Source organism: Branchiostoma belcheri, unplaced genomic scaffold, assembly GCF_001625305.1.
Source record: "Branchiostoma belcheri isolate BF01 breed outbred unplaced genomic scaffold, Haploidv18h27 scaffold123, whole genome shotgun sequence".
NCBI classification, from domain to species: Eukaryota; Metazoa; Chordata; class Leptocardii; order Amphioxiformes; family Branchiostomatidae; genus Branchiostoma; species Branchiostoma belcheri.
In genome coordinates, this window is record NW_017802636.1 from 340,512 (window position 1) to 358,755 (window position 18,244).

The 18,244-nt window shown below is 40.6% G+C and overlaps 3 protein-coding genes across 4 annotated transcripts; 2 read left to right on the top strand and 1 right to left on the bottom strand.

Moving 5' to 3' along the window:
• The first annotated feature begins 53 nt into the window (after positions 1 to 53).
• Positions 54 to 4,580, top strand: LOC109463188 (probable tRNA(His) guanylyltransferase). The gene is made up of 6 exons (XM_019759898.1): positions 54 to 812; positions 1,197 to 1,373; positions 1,503 to 1,672; positions 1,820 to 1,908; positions 2,168 to 2,275; positions 2,477 to 4,580. Exons 1-6 carry the CDS (start codon positions 451 to 453, stop codon positions 2,639 to 2,641), a joined length of 1,071 nt encoding a protein of 356 aa, XP_019615457.1. The 5' UTR covers positions 54 to 450; the 3' UTR covers positions 2,642 to 4,580.
• On the bottom strand, positions 2,982 to 8,811 carry LOC109463184 (serine/threonine-protein phosphatase 6 regulatory ankyrin repeat subunit B-like). Its single transcript, XM_019759894.1, has 7 exons — positions 8,588 to 8,811; positions 7,374 to 7,471; positions 7,038 to 7,184; positions 6,493 to 6,720; positions 6,032 to 6,244; positions 5,505 to 5,680; positions 2,982 to 5,139 (listed from the first exon to the last, which is right to left on the bottom strand). Exons 1-7 carry the CDS (start codon positions 8,731 to 8,733, stop codon positions 4,903 to 4,905), a joined length of 1,245 nt encoding a protein of 414 aa, XP_019615453.1. The 5' UTR covers positions 8,734 to 8,811; the 3' UTR covers positions 2,982 to 4,902.
• A 251-nt stretch (positions 8,812 to 9,062) lies between these two features.
• Positions 9,063 to 18,238, top strand: LOC109463220 (extensin-like). Of its 2 annotated transcripts, none has more exons than XM_019759950.1 (21): positions 9,063 to 9,266; positions 10,080 to 10,142; positions 10,342 to 10,397; positions 10,576 to 10,638; positions 10,846 to 10,901; positions 11,132 to 11,181; positions 11,297 to 11,384; positions 11,690 to 11,832; positions 12,191 to 12,257; positions 12,488 to 12,535; positions 12,680 to 12,744; positions 12,961 to 12,992; positions 13,223 to 13,262; positions 13,474 to 13,560; positions 13,786 to 13,819; positions 14,045 to 14,713; positions 15,005 to 15,073; positions 15,327 to 15,521; positions 15,895 to 16,103; positions 17,096 to 17,245; positions 17,490 to 18,238. In XM_019759950.1, the coding sequence occupies exons 1-21, from the start codon at positions 9,192 to 9,194 to the stop codon at positions 17,595 to 17,597; spliced, it is 2,367 nt and encodes a 788-aa protein (XP_019615509.1). In that variant the 5' UTR covers positions 9,063 to 9,191; the 3' UTR covers positions 17,598 to 18,238. The 2 variants fall into 2 exon arrangements, with proteins under 2 accessions (XP_019615509.1, XP_019615511.1); XM_019759952.1 differs by having other exon boundaries at positions 15,327 to 15,518.
• Positions 18,239 to 18,244: the final 6 nt, after the last annotated feature.

The following is an 18,244-nucleotide window of genomic DNA, read 5'->3' on the forward strand; positions in this document are numbered from 1 at the left end:
AAAATATTTAGCGTGGCTCTGTTAGTGCAGTTGTGATTGGTTGCTTTTGCTGTTCCCATCATTCTTTGGACAAAATGGCTGCGCCCATGTGTTTTTAGGTTTTGGTTAGGTGTTTTCTCACAAATCAGACACAGTTTTAGTCCTTTTTTCGCGATTAGGCGAGATCCATGTTACACAGGCTCTGCAGCCCAGACAAAGAGAACAAATCGTAGTATATTGGGACCAATTTTGACGTGAGGTTTTTAAGTTTGCGGTGGACATAGAGGACGGTTTCACTTTTATCTTCTTCGCCCCTCCTCTTTTATCATCCTATGATTACAGCTAACATCTTACTATTCTTAGTATCTGGGATCGATTTGATATTTGTGAGAATCAAAAAGTCAAGTTGCAACCAGATCTCAGTTTTGTTACAGATTTAAAAACGAACTTTGCCCAATCTTTGTCGTCTTCATGAAAAGCGTGAGGATTCTACAAAATCTTTCAGCAGTCATTTCTTCACACACATCCATAAACATACCTGCAACTACTCTCTTCCTGCATCTAAGAACAAAAAGTACATGTCTACCAGCGCGCGCAATCTGTAGCTTCACACAAAGGACCAACGAAAACAGCAGCTACCCAGCTGCAATACAGAGGGGTAAGACTAAGAGGCAAACAGGTTGCCTCCGACTCCGAGCATTGAAACCTTTTAGTTTCTCAACATCAGCGATGGCAAAGAGCAAATTTGAGTACGTTCGTCAGTTTGAGACACAAGATCCGTGTCTACCTAACACCTGGATTGTGATCCGATTGGATGGTCGGAATTTTCACAGGTAAGTAGACTGGCAACAACTACTAGTAACAAGAAAAATTCTTCCATCGATTCCTTATACTAGTTATAGACCCTTAGACACAATACCAGGATTACTAGTAGTTGTATCTGGAAGATCAGAAAAAGAAGATGGTCACAGGTAACCAAAAAGACAAAACAAGAGGAATGTGTACTGACTAAACGGTTGCTACAAAAAAATTGCTCCAACATTTTCACATTACCTGGTCTTCTTGGATGTTATGTGTATCTCCAGGCCCCATCCTTTCTGTTCAACTCAAAGTGTGATGTTTGAGGTGAAGTTTTTTTCAATAGCTGATAGTGCAGCATGGCTTTGCTACTGTTCACAATTGCTACTGAGTTTATGGTTTGGTTTGTGTTTCCACAGATTTTCCACAGATCATGGCTTTACCAAGCCGAATGATGAGCGAGCTCTACACCTGATGACCAGAGCTGCTGAGACTGTCATGAATGACTTCAGGGACATTGTCATTTCTTATGGGCAGAGTGACGAGTTCAGTTTCGTACTGAAGAAATCCACAATGCTATACAGTAGAAGAGCAAGGTGAGTAAATGTGTATTCTGTCTTAACAGTCATATCAGTACATTAACAGCTTGCCATGAAAGATGTTGACTATCTATATTGATGTTGACTGACTGTATCTATTTTATATTGGTATCTATTCCTCTGCAGTAAGTTGATGACTCACATCGTGTCTCAGTTTTCATCTTCATACGTGTTCCACTGGGCCCAACACTTCCCTGATCAGCCCCTGCAGTACCCACCTGGCTTTGATGGGCGTGTCATCCTGTATCCTAGCAACAAGAACCTCAGGGACTATCTCAGCTGGAGGCAGGCAGACTGTGAGCACCATCTCGTGGCTTTGATAAAACATCTACCTAACAATACTGTAGAGTGTATTACACTGTAGAGTGGGTGTAAGATACATGACAGTTTGCAAGATAATGCTACACAGTAGTACACCTGTTTGATTTTTGTCTTTCTTTCAGGCCATATTAACAACCTGTACAACACCTGTTTCTGGGCACTAGTACAGCAAGGAGGGATGACAAATACCCAGGCAGAGGAGAGAATACGGGTAACTAACTGATGAAGTCAAAAGTTCTCCTAGCCTGTTGTGGGTCTTGGTATGTCCTTGGTATGTGTTGAAGTATACACAGGACAACATAATATACAATGAAATATGAAATAATATACAACAGTACCAAATTTGACATAGTTCACTTACCTCTAGTTAGATGCTTTCTTTCATCTGCCAAATTGATGTATTGAGTATAGGACACATGCAGGAACACATGTCAAGAATTAATGTGTACATGTATGCTGTCTTCTTGCAGCACACATTTTCTGCTGACAAGAATGAGATCTTGTTCTCTGAGTTTGGCATCAATTACAACAATGAGCCAGAGATGTACAAGAAAGGCACTGTACTAGTGTGGAAGAAGGTGAGTGGGTGGAACTTGTGGCACCTTTAAGGGTTATCTTTTTTTTAGAAATATTTTTAGACGTAGGCACATGCATCTTGGGCATGGAATGAAGAATTGTTACATATTCCTGGTATGATTAATTAGCTACAGCTTCCATGGGCTGGAACACATGTATGATACCTTAACACAGGTATGATACCTTTGTGTTCCGCCCCTCAGGTAGAGGAGACCGTGACAAGGACATGTCGGACTGCCGAGGACCCGGTAGAACGTCCGAGGGAAGTCACCAAACTGAGGAAGAAAGTTGTGCCTCTCCATACAGACATTATAGGGGACGTGTTCTGGGAAGAGCACCCTGATATATTGGAAGAGGAATGTTTTTGATGTCAAGGATTTATCCACTGGACTCTGCTGGTCTGGCTGCTAGTAAGATATACCTAACAACTGAGTGATCAGCCTTTGTAGCTGTGTACTGCTTCCCAGGAATTGCTCCTTCAAAATGATGTTGAGTTAGGGCATATCAACACATGCGAGTCTAAAATAAAATCATTGAAAAAAAATTCTTGTAAGGGCTACCATATCTCTCTTCAGTATGCCTTGACTTCCAAAATGTTACTACAAACGTATTTGTGTCTACATGTACATCAAAAATTGATTCTACCACATACATTTATACATGACTAACAAATAGCTGACACACAAAAAACACCCACACGCAGGACATAACCTAAACCTTATATTTGTACAGAGCTACACACTACAAAACTCAATACTACTGGAATGTATTTGCACATACAAGATTTGCTCCAGCCACTTTTCACTGGTCACATCCTTAAAGACGTAACAACTGCAGTTGATACATTTGTACAATATGTCCTGTAGTACAAGAGATGTAGAAATATGAGGTCACCAGTACATGTTACTAGTAAAGTTCTAGAATAAAATGGTACGGTATCATCACATTGATTCAATTTTTTCAAACATGACGAGGGATTTGAAACTGTGCAAGGACTTGGTGTTGACAGATGCCAGTACACATACTTTTATAGAACAGTTATCAGAGCTATGGAGCTTTCATCACAGCTATGATGTAGAAATGGTATTGGAGAAAATAGCAACAGTAACAAACTGTACATTAGCTACATGTAAGTGACATCTTGGTTACTGGCCATACTAGTTAACAGCAAATAAACTTCATACTGTGCTGTTGTAAGATGTGTCCATTTCTTATCTATCTTTTAACAGACCATCTGATACTAGTGCATTAAATGGACAGTAGTAGGAATCATGAGGACCAGAGCTGCAGGTATTGGAGGTAGAATGAGAAAGGAATAACATCTAGCTATGCCTGTAGGCGTAGGTCTAAATGTTAAATCTAAGAGGCAAGTTTAATCAAGTAGTCCTTCAATGAAACTTTTCATTCTCATCTTCTTGACAATGGAAGAAAAAGTCCATACAATGTGACAAGAATTATCTCTGGAGGTGTGTTGGCTTCCTTTGGCTCATGGGGACTCTCCACATCATTGATTAACAAAATCTGATTTTAGACGTACCTCGTGATGCATGATGCCAAAAAAGGTTTCCTGTGTACAGTACATTAACTTCTCCCCAAACCACCAATTAGACCTGTTTTATACTGTATCGTGGTTCAAAGCAGAATCTCTCCCATTACTAACACAGTAGATAAGGCTAATGTCCAAATTGGCATCACCAACTTACTTCTTGGTTCTCATATGTTTGTAACAAATATAAATATTGATCAACCCAATAAAGGTCTGGTGTGACAAGAAATCACACCCTTTTCTAACAGAATGACCATCTCCTAAAATGATGTCCATTTTTTGGTGTGTAATTTAGAGAGATGACCAAGAGAACAAATTGGTGTAGCATATCAATCAATTACTGTAGTATTTTATACAAGAGTATAGTATGCCTTATTCAGGTCCTATCACAATACTATCTATCGTCATAAATGAACAGCAGAAGCGATATTACAGCAAAGTTTTGTACAAATATACAATATACAGCAACACCCTGCTGAGAATGGGGTATAACATACAGTAAATGTCATGTTTAATACTTTTAACAAGTGAACTAAATTCATATATTGCATCACAAAGGTGAATTTGCAGGAAGTACATGTAGAAAGAAAACAAACTGTCCAAAATGTTTTGTAAAGAAAGCTGATAATTATTTAATTTAAATGTAGACTATGTAGTATCTATATCATTATACATTCTTGTTGAAGCTGCTTTAGGTCTGTACATACATCCAAAGAAAGGGACAAGAACTTGAAACTTGGAGAGAACATACCACAAGAATAGCACTAGACCAAGAGATCTACAGCTCACCTCTTTTACCCAAGTATTAGCCTATCTTGAACACTTTTGTTCACGAATTTCCACATATTTTTACACACAGCCATAATACTGTACCTCTTTTTGCTGATTATTGAATAGATCACCCTTTTCTAACAGTTGATAACAGGGTCACTGATAAATTTGTGAGCGCAAGAAGGGGGTAGACAGGCGTTTCATTTTTATTGCAAAATTTGAATAACCTAGCTTTGAGTTAGACACCGGGAAAGAGAAACTAATGTGTGCAACAGTTCCTTCATACTTCTCGACCTCCAGCATCTCAAACTGTTACGTCTGCAGTAACAGATAGTCCTTCAGTGTAGAAGGGATGGGGAGTTCTGAGACTCTCCGCAGGCCGAACTGCCCGAGCGCCGAGCGGATCACGCAGCGGGCGAGATGCTGCAGGTTGCGAGGAGACCGCGTCATGTCCTCCAGCCACGCCCTCTTCTGCGCCGGGATGGGCGGGGCGAAGAAGTCGGGCGCCAGGTATTTCCGGGAGATCATTGGCTTGGTGTCAGCTACGGACTGGGAGGGAAACAGTGAGAAGGTTAGGGAAGATTCATTATATGACAAGAAAGGGAGTGTGTAGCTGGAGCCTGTGTTACACAAACAACCTCTAGTCTAGGGGCTTGAACAGTGACAGGAATTCTACAAGCTTGGTGCTGTAGTGTAAGGCTATGCAGCTTGTGCTTTCAATCATTCAAATTGTAATCTTGATTGGCCATTAAAAAATAGACGGACAACACAATCATATATGCCAATTTTGATTCGCTTGGATGTCCATCGTCAGCAAAGATGATGTCTATGGCACAATTTGATTCTAGTGATTTTAATACTTGTTTTTTTCACTGGCTAACAATGCTTTTCTTATTGACTTTATCCACACATACCTGTAGTATGGTCATGTCAGTGTCTCGACTCTTCAGTTCTGATGTGATAAGAGGACCGCTCTTTTTGTGCAGCAGCTCGGGCTTGGCTCCGTACGCGATCAGCAGCTCTCCCAGCTCCGGGCGGCGCTGGCCACGGAAACCGTCCGTGAAACAGGCAAAGAACAAAGGGTACGCACCTGTGGACAGGGTGAGAGTATTAGAGAGCATGTTGCGATATTCATTAACTGTCTAATACTACATGGAAGAGTGAGTAATGCAGCATGGTATTACGACACATGTCAACACTACTCTCAAAGCAGAAGTTAGGCCTGTTTGGGTCTTTTTTTCAGCTTTTTTTTAGCACTTTGTGTCAGGCTTTCTATTTCATCAGCTTTTCTTTTTTTTCTTTAAGACAAAATAAAAAGCTGGACAAAATGCCTAAAAGAGATAAAAAAAAGTCCAGCACAGGCCAAACGTGCTTAGAAGTTAGAGAATAAGCCCACAGAATACATCAAAACACAAAAGACTAGGCGAGTGTATTGCAGTACCTGCAGTTGTAGGCAGGTTGACGTCTGTGCTGTACCCCAGCGTCAGCATGTCCTTGACCATGGCCATGGAGAACTTGTCTGTGTGGAACACTGCACAGTGGAAGGGCGAGTGGCCAGAGGAGTTCATCGCGTTGGCGTCCGAGCCGTGCCTCAGCAGGGCGCGCACCGCGTCTGACATCCCGTGTCTCACGCTCTCGTGAAGAGGTGTCTCCTCTGAAATCAAAAACGTTTTGGTTCCTTTTGATTTGCAGCATTTGGTGAAAAGAAGGGAAAATGACTCTGCCCCTGAGGCATTGCCAAAAACATTAACTCTTGCAAATTTGTAAGTTATGCATTACATGAAATGTTTTGCATACATTGTTGTTACAAACAATAACTGTAAACCTTAGCAATACTCAGCAATGTCTTGTCATTTCATGCATTCGTTTAGTACAGTATGTAAAGCATAATGCTTATCTTACCTGTCTGGTACACAGGTAGTGACAGGATGTCTCTCCCCATGGCGTTCTGTAGGTGTGTGAGTACTCCCTTCTCACTCTGCCTGTAGCTGGAGATGTACAGACTGGTCCTGCCCAGCTCGTCCTGTGAGTTGTAGTCGGCTCCGTTGATGATCAGCTCGCGGATACAGTCCACGTGGTCATTTGTGGCTGCCAGATGCAGAGGCGTGGTGCCGCCGGGGTGTGGGTATGCTGTTAACACAGGTAAATATATCACTTTAGTCTGCATGGGTGTTCCCAAACGTAACCCTAGATTTTCCCAAAACTCGTTAAAAATATGAATTTCACAGCCATATGTCATGCTACTTTCCTGGTCATACTCATATTGTGTACATGGTCGGCCCCTATGCTGCATGTTCATACTCATACTCATAGCCATATCTTTTGCTGTATTCATGATCAGAAATTACCAGCATAAAAACTGTACCAAGGAAGCCCTCAGTTCTCATAAAAGAAGAAAATATTTGCTTCACCCAGTTCTCCATGCATGGAGTTTGTAAGTGTCTCACCTGTGTAAGCCCCAGGTTTGGAGTACTTGGTTCCCTTGTTAGGATCAGCCCCTGCCTCCAGCAGGGCGTGTAGACACTGCACATGTCCGCCCTCACCTGCCAGGTGCACAGCTGTCACGTCAAACCGGTCGCAGGTGTTCACATCAGCTGAAAGGACATAGTTGTTACAGATTATTCAGGAAAGGGCCTTGCTGGCCTGAAGCTGCCCGAATGACTCCCTCACAGTCGTACACAACAACACTAACAACAGTTCCATATTTTCACTAACAGTTACAGAGAGCTTCTTAATGTGACCTTGGATTTAAATATGATGACAGAAACCTGTGGTTCACCTACCTGCATGTTGTATGAGTACCCTGACACAGTCTGCATGTCCATACTTTGCGGCCTCCTGCAGGGGCGTCAGGTAGTTCTGAGACGCGTAGAACAGAGTTCTGTACAACAGGACAAAAGACAATGCTGTCAGGTCATACATTCCACCAAGGACATTACATTCTATATAATGTCCTTGATTTTACATACAATTGACTGTATAATATATGCCATCATTCTGTAGATACTGTCAATGCATACAGTCAAATTATGCACAGACTGACTGAGCATGCATTTGCTACCAAAGTACATGTTGTACACGTATCACTATCTGCTCTGGGGATGATGTTATTATGGCTGGGAAAATAAGTTCATACTCTGTACTAAATGTATAGAGAGTTTCACTTTCACTGTTTCAGTGGTGTCATCTCTGATTATCAAATACATGTACTAAGTACTATATGGTCAAATGGACATTCAGAAATGCAGTATGCAAATGAACATAAATTAACACTATGCCCCCTCTATTCACAAGAAGCAATTCAAATTCAGGATGTACAAATATGATAACAAAGGTTATCACAACAATACCTTATGACTATCAATGGGCAAGTAAATACGGAGTGTTAAATCTCCTTGGTGCAAGCAAGGAAGTTGAAACTATTTTCGTACAAGGCAATGATGTGAAGACTGTTTTATAGAATTTTGGAGAGATGCAGTATATGTCAGTAGTTTCCAAAGGCAACATAAAATCGAGGCAACATTTTGTCAGCATTCGCACATAATATTTTCATCACTGGCTTTGAACAGTATCTCAAACCAAGGACATTATACACATAATGTCCTTGCTCAAACGATAGTTTTATCAAAGCCAACTACCAAGTATACACATTACATTAGAACGTCACAGAAAGTAAAGTTCTGCTCTGGATGTTCGCCTGTGGCGTTGAACTTGAAGACGTCTGATGCAGACAGACGTGTCAGGGGCAAATGGAATTTTCCATCAGAAATGTGACCTCAAATTGCATACGCGCTAAATTATACCCCAAGCAACGCATCTCTCAGCGATTCTACTCAAAACAAGCGTTGCCAGACGGCTCAAATCTCATCAGACCTGCAGCTGAACGATTGAAAAGGAGTCACGCCCCCACAGGAGACTTTCGTTCGGGTTTCAGTCTGTCGCCCCCCTCCCCCTAAACCATTCAAAGATGTTTTGACAAATAAAACGCAAATGCGACCTGTTGAATTCTTCTGCATCCACGGACGCGCCCACTTTCAGTAGATTTCTGATGACTGAACTTTCGCCCTTCTTTGAAGCCTCCACAAGTTGCCTTCCGAGTGAAATTTGCCGTTGTCGTTCCTGTTCACGGTCACGGAAAGCCATATTTTTGGCGACTCCCCTGCAGACGGGTTGGAACCACGCTCAGAAGCGCCACCTGACGGAAAGGTGGGCAGTGCAGCAACTGATCGTGCAATAGTGACCCCTGGCGGCTAAAATGAATATTACATATGCTTGCGGCTAGTATGTGTTCGTCTTGTTTTGATATGAAAAATGCAAGAAAAAGCCATTTTCAAAACATAACACGTTGTACTAACATTGTATTTTTCATATTCGGTGAACTAAAAATTCTCTGAAATCGCACAACTAGAAAAAATAAAAAACGTATCGCCCCTGTGTATCTAAATTGGCACAATCCTTTCGCTAAGGCTGTCGGGAGCGTCAAACCAGGAAGTGTGAAAAACTTGCAGGAAGTGTGGCAGTAAAAGTTTTGTCTCCAAGTATGGCACGTTTGTAGTTTAATTCGTTACCTATTGATATCATCATAACACCCGAAGACTGCTATGATATCTAAAAACCCTTCAGCAGACGAGGTGCAGCGATGGGGGCCCAGTGAAGTGGCAGAATGGCTGACACAGGTTAGAAAGTTTTACTTGATAAACTGATAAACTTAACTACCTGTTAAACTGGAGGTAATTTTAGGGGGGCTGGTCGATCCGGTCGTAGTAAAAATGAACAAAATATTGTTGGTTCTGTTCGATCGTACTGAGAAGAAGCGTTTATATACCTTTCCAAACGCAATTAAACGCTACTGGTGGTCATTTCATGCTTCTTAATTAAGACCCCAGGTTACGTTTCACATGCATATGCTTGAACCTGTCATAATTTCTTATGATTATTTGTCAACTCGCAACCAAATCAAAACGTAAGGTCTTCAGCTCTCTTTCAATTTGGAATTCAAGTTAATCTTTATTTCCTGATTACGTACACATAGTCAGTGACGTTTTTCCGAAGATGTCACGCTATCACGAAATAGAATTATTCAGATACTTCCTTGAGTGACTAACTTAAGTGTAAACATTTGGTATCTTTAAAAGATAAGGCCCATTGGAGCGATTAATCTAAAGGTGAATAACTAGTGGGAAGGGCCCATGTCAAAAGTCCTCCGCATTCCTACAAGGGTTTCATGTATAGAACTATAAATGTTACTTTTTTTCACACACCAATGTGATAGACAATTTTAGCAAATGAAGTAAATATGTTAGTGTTCATGATTGCATAGTAGACAGATGTGTAAATTGCTGATGATTGAGTTTGCTGATGACATCATGTCCACAAAAGGATTGAAAAAATGCCTTACATTACTTGCAAAGTTGAGATGTAACATTATAAAATTTGTAGATAAAAATTTTGTGTTTACTGGTGCTAACAGGAATTATCCTTTTTTTCAGGTTGGGTTTGGTGATTGTGTCCGATTTTTCCAAGACAGAAATGTCACTGGGGCAGAACTGCTGGTAAGGCTCAACTAGTAAATTTTACTTTTAATTTCCTGATGACACGTGACACCAAAGCTGCTGGCTTAAGTCTTTTTGCTACATTTCACATTCTTTCCTCCACGGTCCTTTGGGACCCTATTTCCTGTTCTGCCCCTTCTGACCCAACAAAATATATGTTTGTATATAATAACGTTTTATGACTTCTTCCATCCTCCAGACACTGGATGAATCTGCACTGTTCAGATGGCAGGACCTTCCCATTAAGATGAGAAAGTAGGTATACATGTAGGGGGATTTAATATCCTGCCACCAGCTTTTGTATAGAATTCATGGTGTGTGCATTTGACATTAGGCATGCCTCTCTAGATATGATGTAAATTTGCCACTTTCATTTTCATCTGAATCCGGAGCTTTCTTTTAGCATCACGTTGTATAATTCTTTGATTTTCAGAGAAGTTGCAAAGCAGATAGAAATCTTGAAGTCAAGGAAACAAGAAAAGAAATCCAAATTCAGGTAGGGGAAATTGAGAAGTTTGTTTTGTTTGTGTTGACGTAAATCTTTTTGTGATGACATAAATATAGAGAATTTTTTGTTGAAATATCTGTACTGTTTTCTGTTTTTAACATTGTATAGCCATGAATGAATCCAACAATCTTAGCAATAGTAGTGCTATTATATATGTACATGTAGTATAATCTTGTTTGTATTTCTCCATTATAGCCTATTTTCAAAGAATAAACCAACGTTACCCAGCAAGGACTATCACCAAGACCCAAGTGAGTACTAATTTTTCTGCACACTCCCTGTTTGTACTTGCTGTGTGATATTGCTTTTTCAAGCCAACGAATTAAAACTATCAATTGCAACTAGATTTTTCAGTGATTGCAGTTGGGGAAGAAGAATTATCTGAATGCACTCTCCAGCTAAGTTAGAAGCAAGTTAGCTCACTTTGATGACCGTGTTCCTTTTTTTTTATTCATTTAATTTTCTTCATGTATATTTTCAGTGAGCCCTGACGATGATGATGGGTGGGGGTCAGATGAGTTTGACGACACTGTAGGTATCAGTATCACAGATTATCAAACATTAGACTTTACCATTTTTGTTTTTTTTACAAATTAAACATGAATATCTTTTCTAATGGTAGCTTCCATGTACCTGTATTCCACAGTTGACAACAATGAGACAGGAATCAATTGAATGGCAGGAGTGTTTAGATGACAACGGCTTCCCTTACTACTGGAACATTGTAACAAATGGTAAGACTCTTGGACAGCTTGTTTCACAATGGGATACAGTACTCTGTATCTAATTCTGTCTGGCAAAGATTTCTGGTGCTTCTGTTTAGCTGCTTGGACTCTTTTTGTGCAACCAAAAAGTTTTATCAAATTCTGAGAGAACTGTTGTGAAATATGATATACATTTCGTATTGAAGATATAGCATGCTGACAGCATGCTGTAGATAAGATATTGTATTTGGCACACTAAATTGCCTCCACTTTGGTACACATTAGCACCACTAATAAAGTGATCATTGTTTCCTAATCTATTCGAAACCTGTCAGAGACCAGTTGGGACAGACCAGACAGGTTCATGCCGGTTGACTCCGGTACCCAGGAGTATGAAGATGAGGAGGATGGTGCTAATGACTATGAACCCCCACCAGATGATGTGAGCCCTAAGCACACCCAGCCACCTCATCGCAGGGTAGGCGCTGTTTTTCTTATATCGAAAGACAAAATACAAAATGAATCTTCAAATTTTACTAGCGTTTATTATGTAAATCTGAAACACTTTGTAAAACATTTTGTAACATGTTAGGGGTAATTATCAGTTTCAATATTGTTTTCTGATTTCAAAGCAGTATTAAATGTATTAATTATTTCTTGCATTCTGAGAGTCACGTCTAAAGATGTATTCAGATCTGTATTGTACTTAGGTTAGGTTAGATATTAGTATTTAGTAACTTCCAGAATTGTCAATTTTTTGTGACATATGGTCACTTTTCTGTTTTTTACTATTTGTTATGCAACATTTAACATCTTTTCTTTGCTGCCATACACAGCAACCCATGCCACTTCCCACTGAGGATGCTACGGAACAAGACACATACGAAATTCCAGATCACGATGGTGAGTCATTCACCTGTCATTTTTATGCATTTATAGTTTGCAATTTATACATTTTTATACATTTGTAGTTTGCAATTTACATTGAATACTTCTTAGAACTTAGATCGCCTTTTTTAGATAAATATTCAACTCAACCTGCAATAGAAAGAGCTACAAAGAAACAGTAGTCTGAGAACACATGACATACAAACATGTAAAACTACAGCTTCCGATGCTTTTTGTTTTCACAGATGAGTCTGGAGGGTCTGACTATGAACAACCAGTAGAAGAGCAACAACGTAAGGGGAAAAATTACTTTAGAATTACTCCTCCGTTAGAATTACCAATAGCCATATTTACTTTTCACAGTTGTAACAACTATCTTGTTAAAAGTAATTTTATAGCATTTGTATAATAATTGTTGTTCTGTGTCTTTCTGACAGCACCTGTACCCCGTAGACCTCACCAAGTGAAGACTCCTGCTCAGCAGACCAGACCACCTGTTGGAGTAAGACTCCCTCAACATTTAGAGTTGACGAGAAGATCTTAGTACACACAAGTTCTTAGTACTAAGCAGTGAGACATGTTTTGACATCTTGTAGATTTAACCTAGAATTATCTCACCATGATTATGTGTTGATATATACATGTAAGTTGTTAATGTTTTACGGATATGATTTGTTTAATTTTGATAATTATTCTGTCTTTTCTCCTTCCCACCTAGGCCAATAACTTCAATGTAAATGTGGGCAGAAGGTATGTCACTTTCATTGCTGAATGTGAGAGATGGAATATATATTTTGTAATTTTGAAAGTTACACCTACATGTAACTTTATCATGACTTAGCTTCAAAGCATATTAAATCATATTTTGAAGAGGTAACGAGAAAGATCACTTGATTCATGATACATGTACTAACCCAAAATGCTGGGGTATCCTGACATGCCCTAATAATGCATCGTTTTTTCTGTTGTGTTTTTCTTAGAATGCCACCTGTTCCTGGACAGCAACAGAGGCCTGCACAGGTTAGTACTCATACCACACACCAGACTACCTTTCAACGTAGCCTATATTATGGAATTTACTTTGATCAATTATAAAGCAAATCTTAATCTGCATGCTGTGCAACTTTATGTTACAATTTTAATTGATATGTTTACTACATGTGCTGGTATACAGGATTGAATTACTTAGTAATATGTTTATGGAAGCCTTCATCACCTTCTTTTGCATCAGGCCAGCCATCCTGAAGACACGTATGAAGAATTTGCTGAGAATGCAGGACCCGAGGAAGACTATGAAATGCCAGTACAAGGGCAAGGGGTAGATATTTCTTCTTCCTCTTAGAAATTCTTCTGAACTTTAGAAAACATGGTGGAGTTAAGGATACCAGTACATGAACGTAGGTTTACCACTCCCTGAGTGATATCATTATCCACATGTCCACATGGCATCACAATGTTTTTCTTGTGTTATGTTGGTGGCCAATATTGGTGGGACATACATGTGTAATTATTGCATTAAAAGTTGCAACCTCTTTTTTTCCAGGGACCTGAAGAGGAGTATGAAGTGCCAGACAGTGGTAAGTTTACCCCTCTTGCATTTCTGTTTTACTGACAGATAAATCTTGCAAAAGAAAGTTGACTAATTCTGATCTTGAAGAATAAACAAAAGAAGTCTGTGTATTCCACCTCTAAGATTATTAACCAATGCACAAGGAGAAGGTTGAATAAACTAAATTTTCTTATTGAGTGAGTTGATGTCTGGAAGACTTCATGGAGTGATTTTCTTTTGTTTCATGTTGCAGAATCCTTCCCACCCGGTCGTCTACCCCCGAGTACAGGCCCCCCTATCCCAGGTAGGAAGCCTCTGCTGACTCCACCAGACGAGGGACCTCCACCAGCTCTCCCTCCAAAGCCAACCAAGCCTGGCCCTACTTCCCACATGACTGCTATGAACAAAGTCCTTCCAAACCCAACACAACCTGACACAAGACAGCCTCCGAAATTCCCAACTAGTGCCAAATCAGCCAGACCGCCGCCTCTCCCCAGTCCCAGCACAAAACCGGAATCTCCCTTCACTGGTGGACCCCCAAACTTTCCCAAGAAGCAGCCACATGTAACATCTCCTCTTGCTTCTGGGCAAAAGTCTGGAGCAAAATGGCCGCCAGCTGATGCGTCATCAAATGTCCGACCGTCACAATTGAAGAACGTGCACAAGCCGGTTCAAACGTCGTCCCCACCGCAGCCTTCAGTACCAAAATGGAAGCAAACTCCGCCTGCCGTGCCTTCTCCAGCCAAGCCAGCAGGAGTGAGCAGCATAGCATCAAAGTTTGAGCCAAAGCAAGAAGCTACCCCACCAAGATCTCCAGGACTGGCAAACAGCAAAGTTTCCGGGCTGGCCAGCATGTTTGAGAAGCAGAACTTGCACCTGAGTCCAGCTGCGTCACCCCCACTTGGAGGCACCAAAAGTCCTCGTAAGTGCCTATTAGCTACTGTCCTTAAGTCCTGAGCTATATAAGGGTATATCTCAAGACCCCATAGACTGGTTCACTTTTTTCCAGTAAGGTTAGCAGTTACTGTAGCAGATTATCTCATGGCACTATTACCACAAGAAAAAACACAGTGGTGAAACATAAACAAGTTTTTTTTTCAAAGGATACAAGCGGTTTGAGAAAGATCTCAAAGATTCAGTCGACAAAAGTGCCAAAATTGTGGTTTCACAAGTCTATTTTTCCCTATACATTTGATGGGTTTGCCTTTTTCAGACCGATCACCCCGGACATCCACATTGTCTGTTGCATCTACAACCTCCTCCAGCTCAGCTGCATCTTCAGGTAAGGAATGAAATCTTTGAGAACAGAAAAACTATTTTCAGTCCTAATGATGTTAAAATCTTAACTACACATGTACACTATGCCTCATTAAATGATAATAAGAAAGTGTGGATACAAAGTCAGTTCTGGACTGACATCTTGTATGTCATTTTAAGGAAACCCTTCTGTCTCAATTGACAAAGGGCATTGTACATGGCATTGTACTTCTCTTACACACACTCATTCTCTTACGTACTCATCTTATGCCCTGCAGACTCATTTGTAGACAAGAGAGCATCACATTCCTCTGCATCTTCTGCCTCCGGAGACTCCATACACGATGAGCTCCTCCCGGGACAGAGACCGGGGGGCCCAGGGGGAGTTCCCCCCCTCCCTGGCAGGAACAAGTCTGGGGCACCCCCACCCCCTCCTACAACATCTATCCCCAGTATCAAGGCAAAGACAAGAGGTTGGTATACCTTTGATATTTTCTGCATATTAATTTGAACAGCTTACAACATGATTCCATAAATTATATGTTTCTGATGGAGATGAATTAGGAGATAGAAAACATTCCTGTGTATTGTTGATAGTATTTTACATTCAATATGACTACATTTATACGTCAAATGTGAGCATCAAAGGGGTTTACCAAGAGTATTACTAATGAAGCAAAGTTTTTGCAATGTTTCCCTGTGTTCCCTGTATAGAAAATTGTGGTTACAAACAAGGTAATGATGTCTGGGACAGCAGAAAATTTGGCACTTAACACTGAATATGTATTATGTATCTTGGAAATTCATGTAAGAAATTGTGAACATTTTAAGAACTTTATTTTACAGACATGAGAAGTAGGCAGCTGCCTGCAACACCCCCGGGCGGAGCGCGTGGCCCCCCACCCCCGCCCCTCCAGGCCAAGAAGCCAGTCCCCAGTGTCCCCCTCCCCGAGCCGGACCCTGAGCCTCTCCAGGGGGGGCTGTACGAGTACCCATGGTACCACGGGGAGGTGGAGCAGAGGCAGGCTAGTGCTGCACTGAGGGAACATGGGAAGGTTAGTCAAACATGTCTCCAATCTGGGGTGAAATTTAAGGGGGCACACCCCAGTTTATTTGGCGTCTCTATTCGAAGCTGCACACCCTCAAATCTAGCGACCGTTTCTGGCGTGGAATAATTCGGAAGGAGAATAACTGTATATGGGACGAAAGGATATCTCTTCAGCTACAAGACCAGCTGAGTTTGGTTTCTTCAACCTTTTTAATTTTGGTAAAATCAACGGAAAAAACATTTTTTTCACTCCAAAATTAATGCCCAAAATTGCGAATTTTCGCGTAGTATAATCCCATAGAAAAAAAATTTTCCGGCAAAAATGACTGATGCTGGCAGAAAGACCCAAGCCTTGACTATACCCGAGTAAATTATAAAGAAAATTCTAGTACTGTAATTTTTTTAATCGTCCACGGCGCGAGGGGTTGCAAATCCGCTACTAGGAAGGCGCAGAGCGAAATCTAGGTCAAACGGGCGGATTACACTTGGCGCGCAAGGATACCCGGAAGTAAGGTTCGGAGCCAAAAGAATTTTTCACCCCAAAATCACCATTTCTTACACTCTTCAGCCATGTTAATGTTTAATGATACTTCGTGCCAGTTTATGAGAAATGTCACATCAAACTTGGGCCCTCAAAACCCCTTCGTCACTTTTTTTCAACGGACTATCGTGGACCCCGGTCGCGGAAGAACTGGGGTGTGCACCGTTAAGTGTGCTCTGAGGATGCAAAGTGTGTGTAGAAACAAGGAGCTTCAATCTAGAATGTTTTAAAATTTTTTTTTAAATTGAATGTGTTAAATGGCTTAAATGACAGGCCAGGAATCAAAAGAACAGCAAACATATGATACAAGACATTCGGGAGATAATGTGAAAAATAATTTCAACAAGCATTGTAGATTTACATGACTGGTATTTGATAATCTCACAGGTATGAGATTATTGTCCTTAAAGGTATACATATTCAATGTGCAAGTAACATAACCATTTATGTCTTCATAGGATGGTGCATTCCTGATCAGAAAGAGCACAAAGGACCCCACTAGACCCTACACTTTGGCTCTTATTTACCAGAAAGCCATTAAGAAAGTTCAGATCCGTTACCGGCCGGACCAGCAGTACGCCCTGGGCACTGAGAAGGAGGATGAAGATGTGAGTAGTGTCCATGTCTGCTTTCTCTTAATACTCTTTGACCTTGATATCATTGGTAATGTCAAAATAACCCCTTTGTTTGCTCACTGTGTATTTTCCGTTGAGTATGGACCATATTTGAAACAACTAAAGGGAAGAGGAAAAATGTAGAATCAAGCAGATTCACATCTAAAACATGGATTTCGGAAGTAAAACTGACTTTGAAAATGTGACTTCCACAAACCCTGTGATTCTGTATCCCCAGACGTTCTTCAGTATTCCAGACCTGATAGACTTTCACCAAACACACGACATCCTGCTGTCACAAGGAGGGAAAACCAAGCTGACAGAAGCTGTATTCAAGAATTACTAACCAAAACATAGGGGTTAAAGCAAGATGAATAAGGGCTACACAATGTCATGGAAAATGTGTCAAAAAGGCATCTCCCTAGCCTGTGTTACTTTCCACCCATTCAGGGTTAGATGTATCCCAGTGCATTTCTTTTCTTTGGTGATCCAATTTGGAATGAGGATTGGGTAGGTGTGGCAGCTTGTACATGTAGTTAGAAGTTAGGACAATACATGGTAGATATTTATGTCCAAACTGCCTGAAGCCCAGAGCCATCCTCATCTGAGTTGATGAAAGAAACCCTAAGGCACTAGTGATCAAGTACACTATTCCTAGGGTCCGATGTTGGGGTGATTGGGTCATGTGTACAAAGTACTAAGCATCCCTCATTCTTTGTACAGTGATTTGCAAGGGCAATCGTTAAAATATAGCATACTTGATATTGTTTATCCAAGGGACCAAATTTTATACTGCCAGCGAGTTCCACTTTCAAGTTGGTAAGTTTTTTTTAAAGATGATTACAATTAGATACATGTACTACATGTATTTGAGGCACTTTTATCTGTAATAGACATAGTTGACTACATGTATATACTGTAGATGATTTTAACATATTGTGGTATACCAGTACCTTAATTAGTCAGACATTGTTGAATATAACAGTACTAGTA

Coding starts and splice junctions, on each gene's coding strand:
- LOC109463188 (XM_019759898.1), top strand. CDS start 451: ATGAAAAGCGTGAGGATTCTACAAAATCTTTCAGCAGTCATTTCTTCA. Junction 813..1,196: donor GATGGTCGGAATTTTCACAG/GTAAGTAGACTG, acceptor GTGTTTCCACAG/ATTTTCCACAGATCATGGCT. Junction 2,276..2,476: donor CTGTACTAGTGTGGAAGAAG/GTGAGTGGGTGG, acceptor TCCGCCCCTCAG/GTAGAGGAGACCGTGACAAG.
- LOC109463184 (XM_019759894.1), bottom strand. CDS start 8,733: ATGGCTTTCCGTGACCGTGAACAGGAACGACAACGGCAAATTTCACTC. Junction 7,185..7,373: donor GGTACTCATACAACATGCAG/GTAGGTGAACCA, acceptor ATGTCCTTTCAG/CTGATGTGAACACCTGCGAC. Junction 6,721..7,037: donor CAAACCTGGGGCTTACACAG/GTGAGACACTTA, acceptor CTGTGTTAACAG/CATACCCACACCCCGGCGGC.
- LOC109463220 (XM_019759950.1), top strand. CDS start 9,192: ATGATATCTAAAAACCCTTCAGCAGACGAGGTGCAGCGATGGGGGCCC. Junction 12,993..13,222: donor AATGTAAATGTGGGCAGAAG/GTATGTCACTTT, acceptor TGTTTTTCTTAG/AATGCCACCTGTTCCTGGAC. Junction 13,820..14,044: donor GTATGAAGTGCCAGACAGTG/GTAAGTTTACCC, acceptor TTCATGTTGCAG/AATCCTTCCCACCCGGTCGT.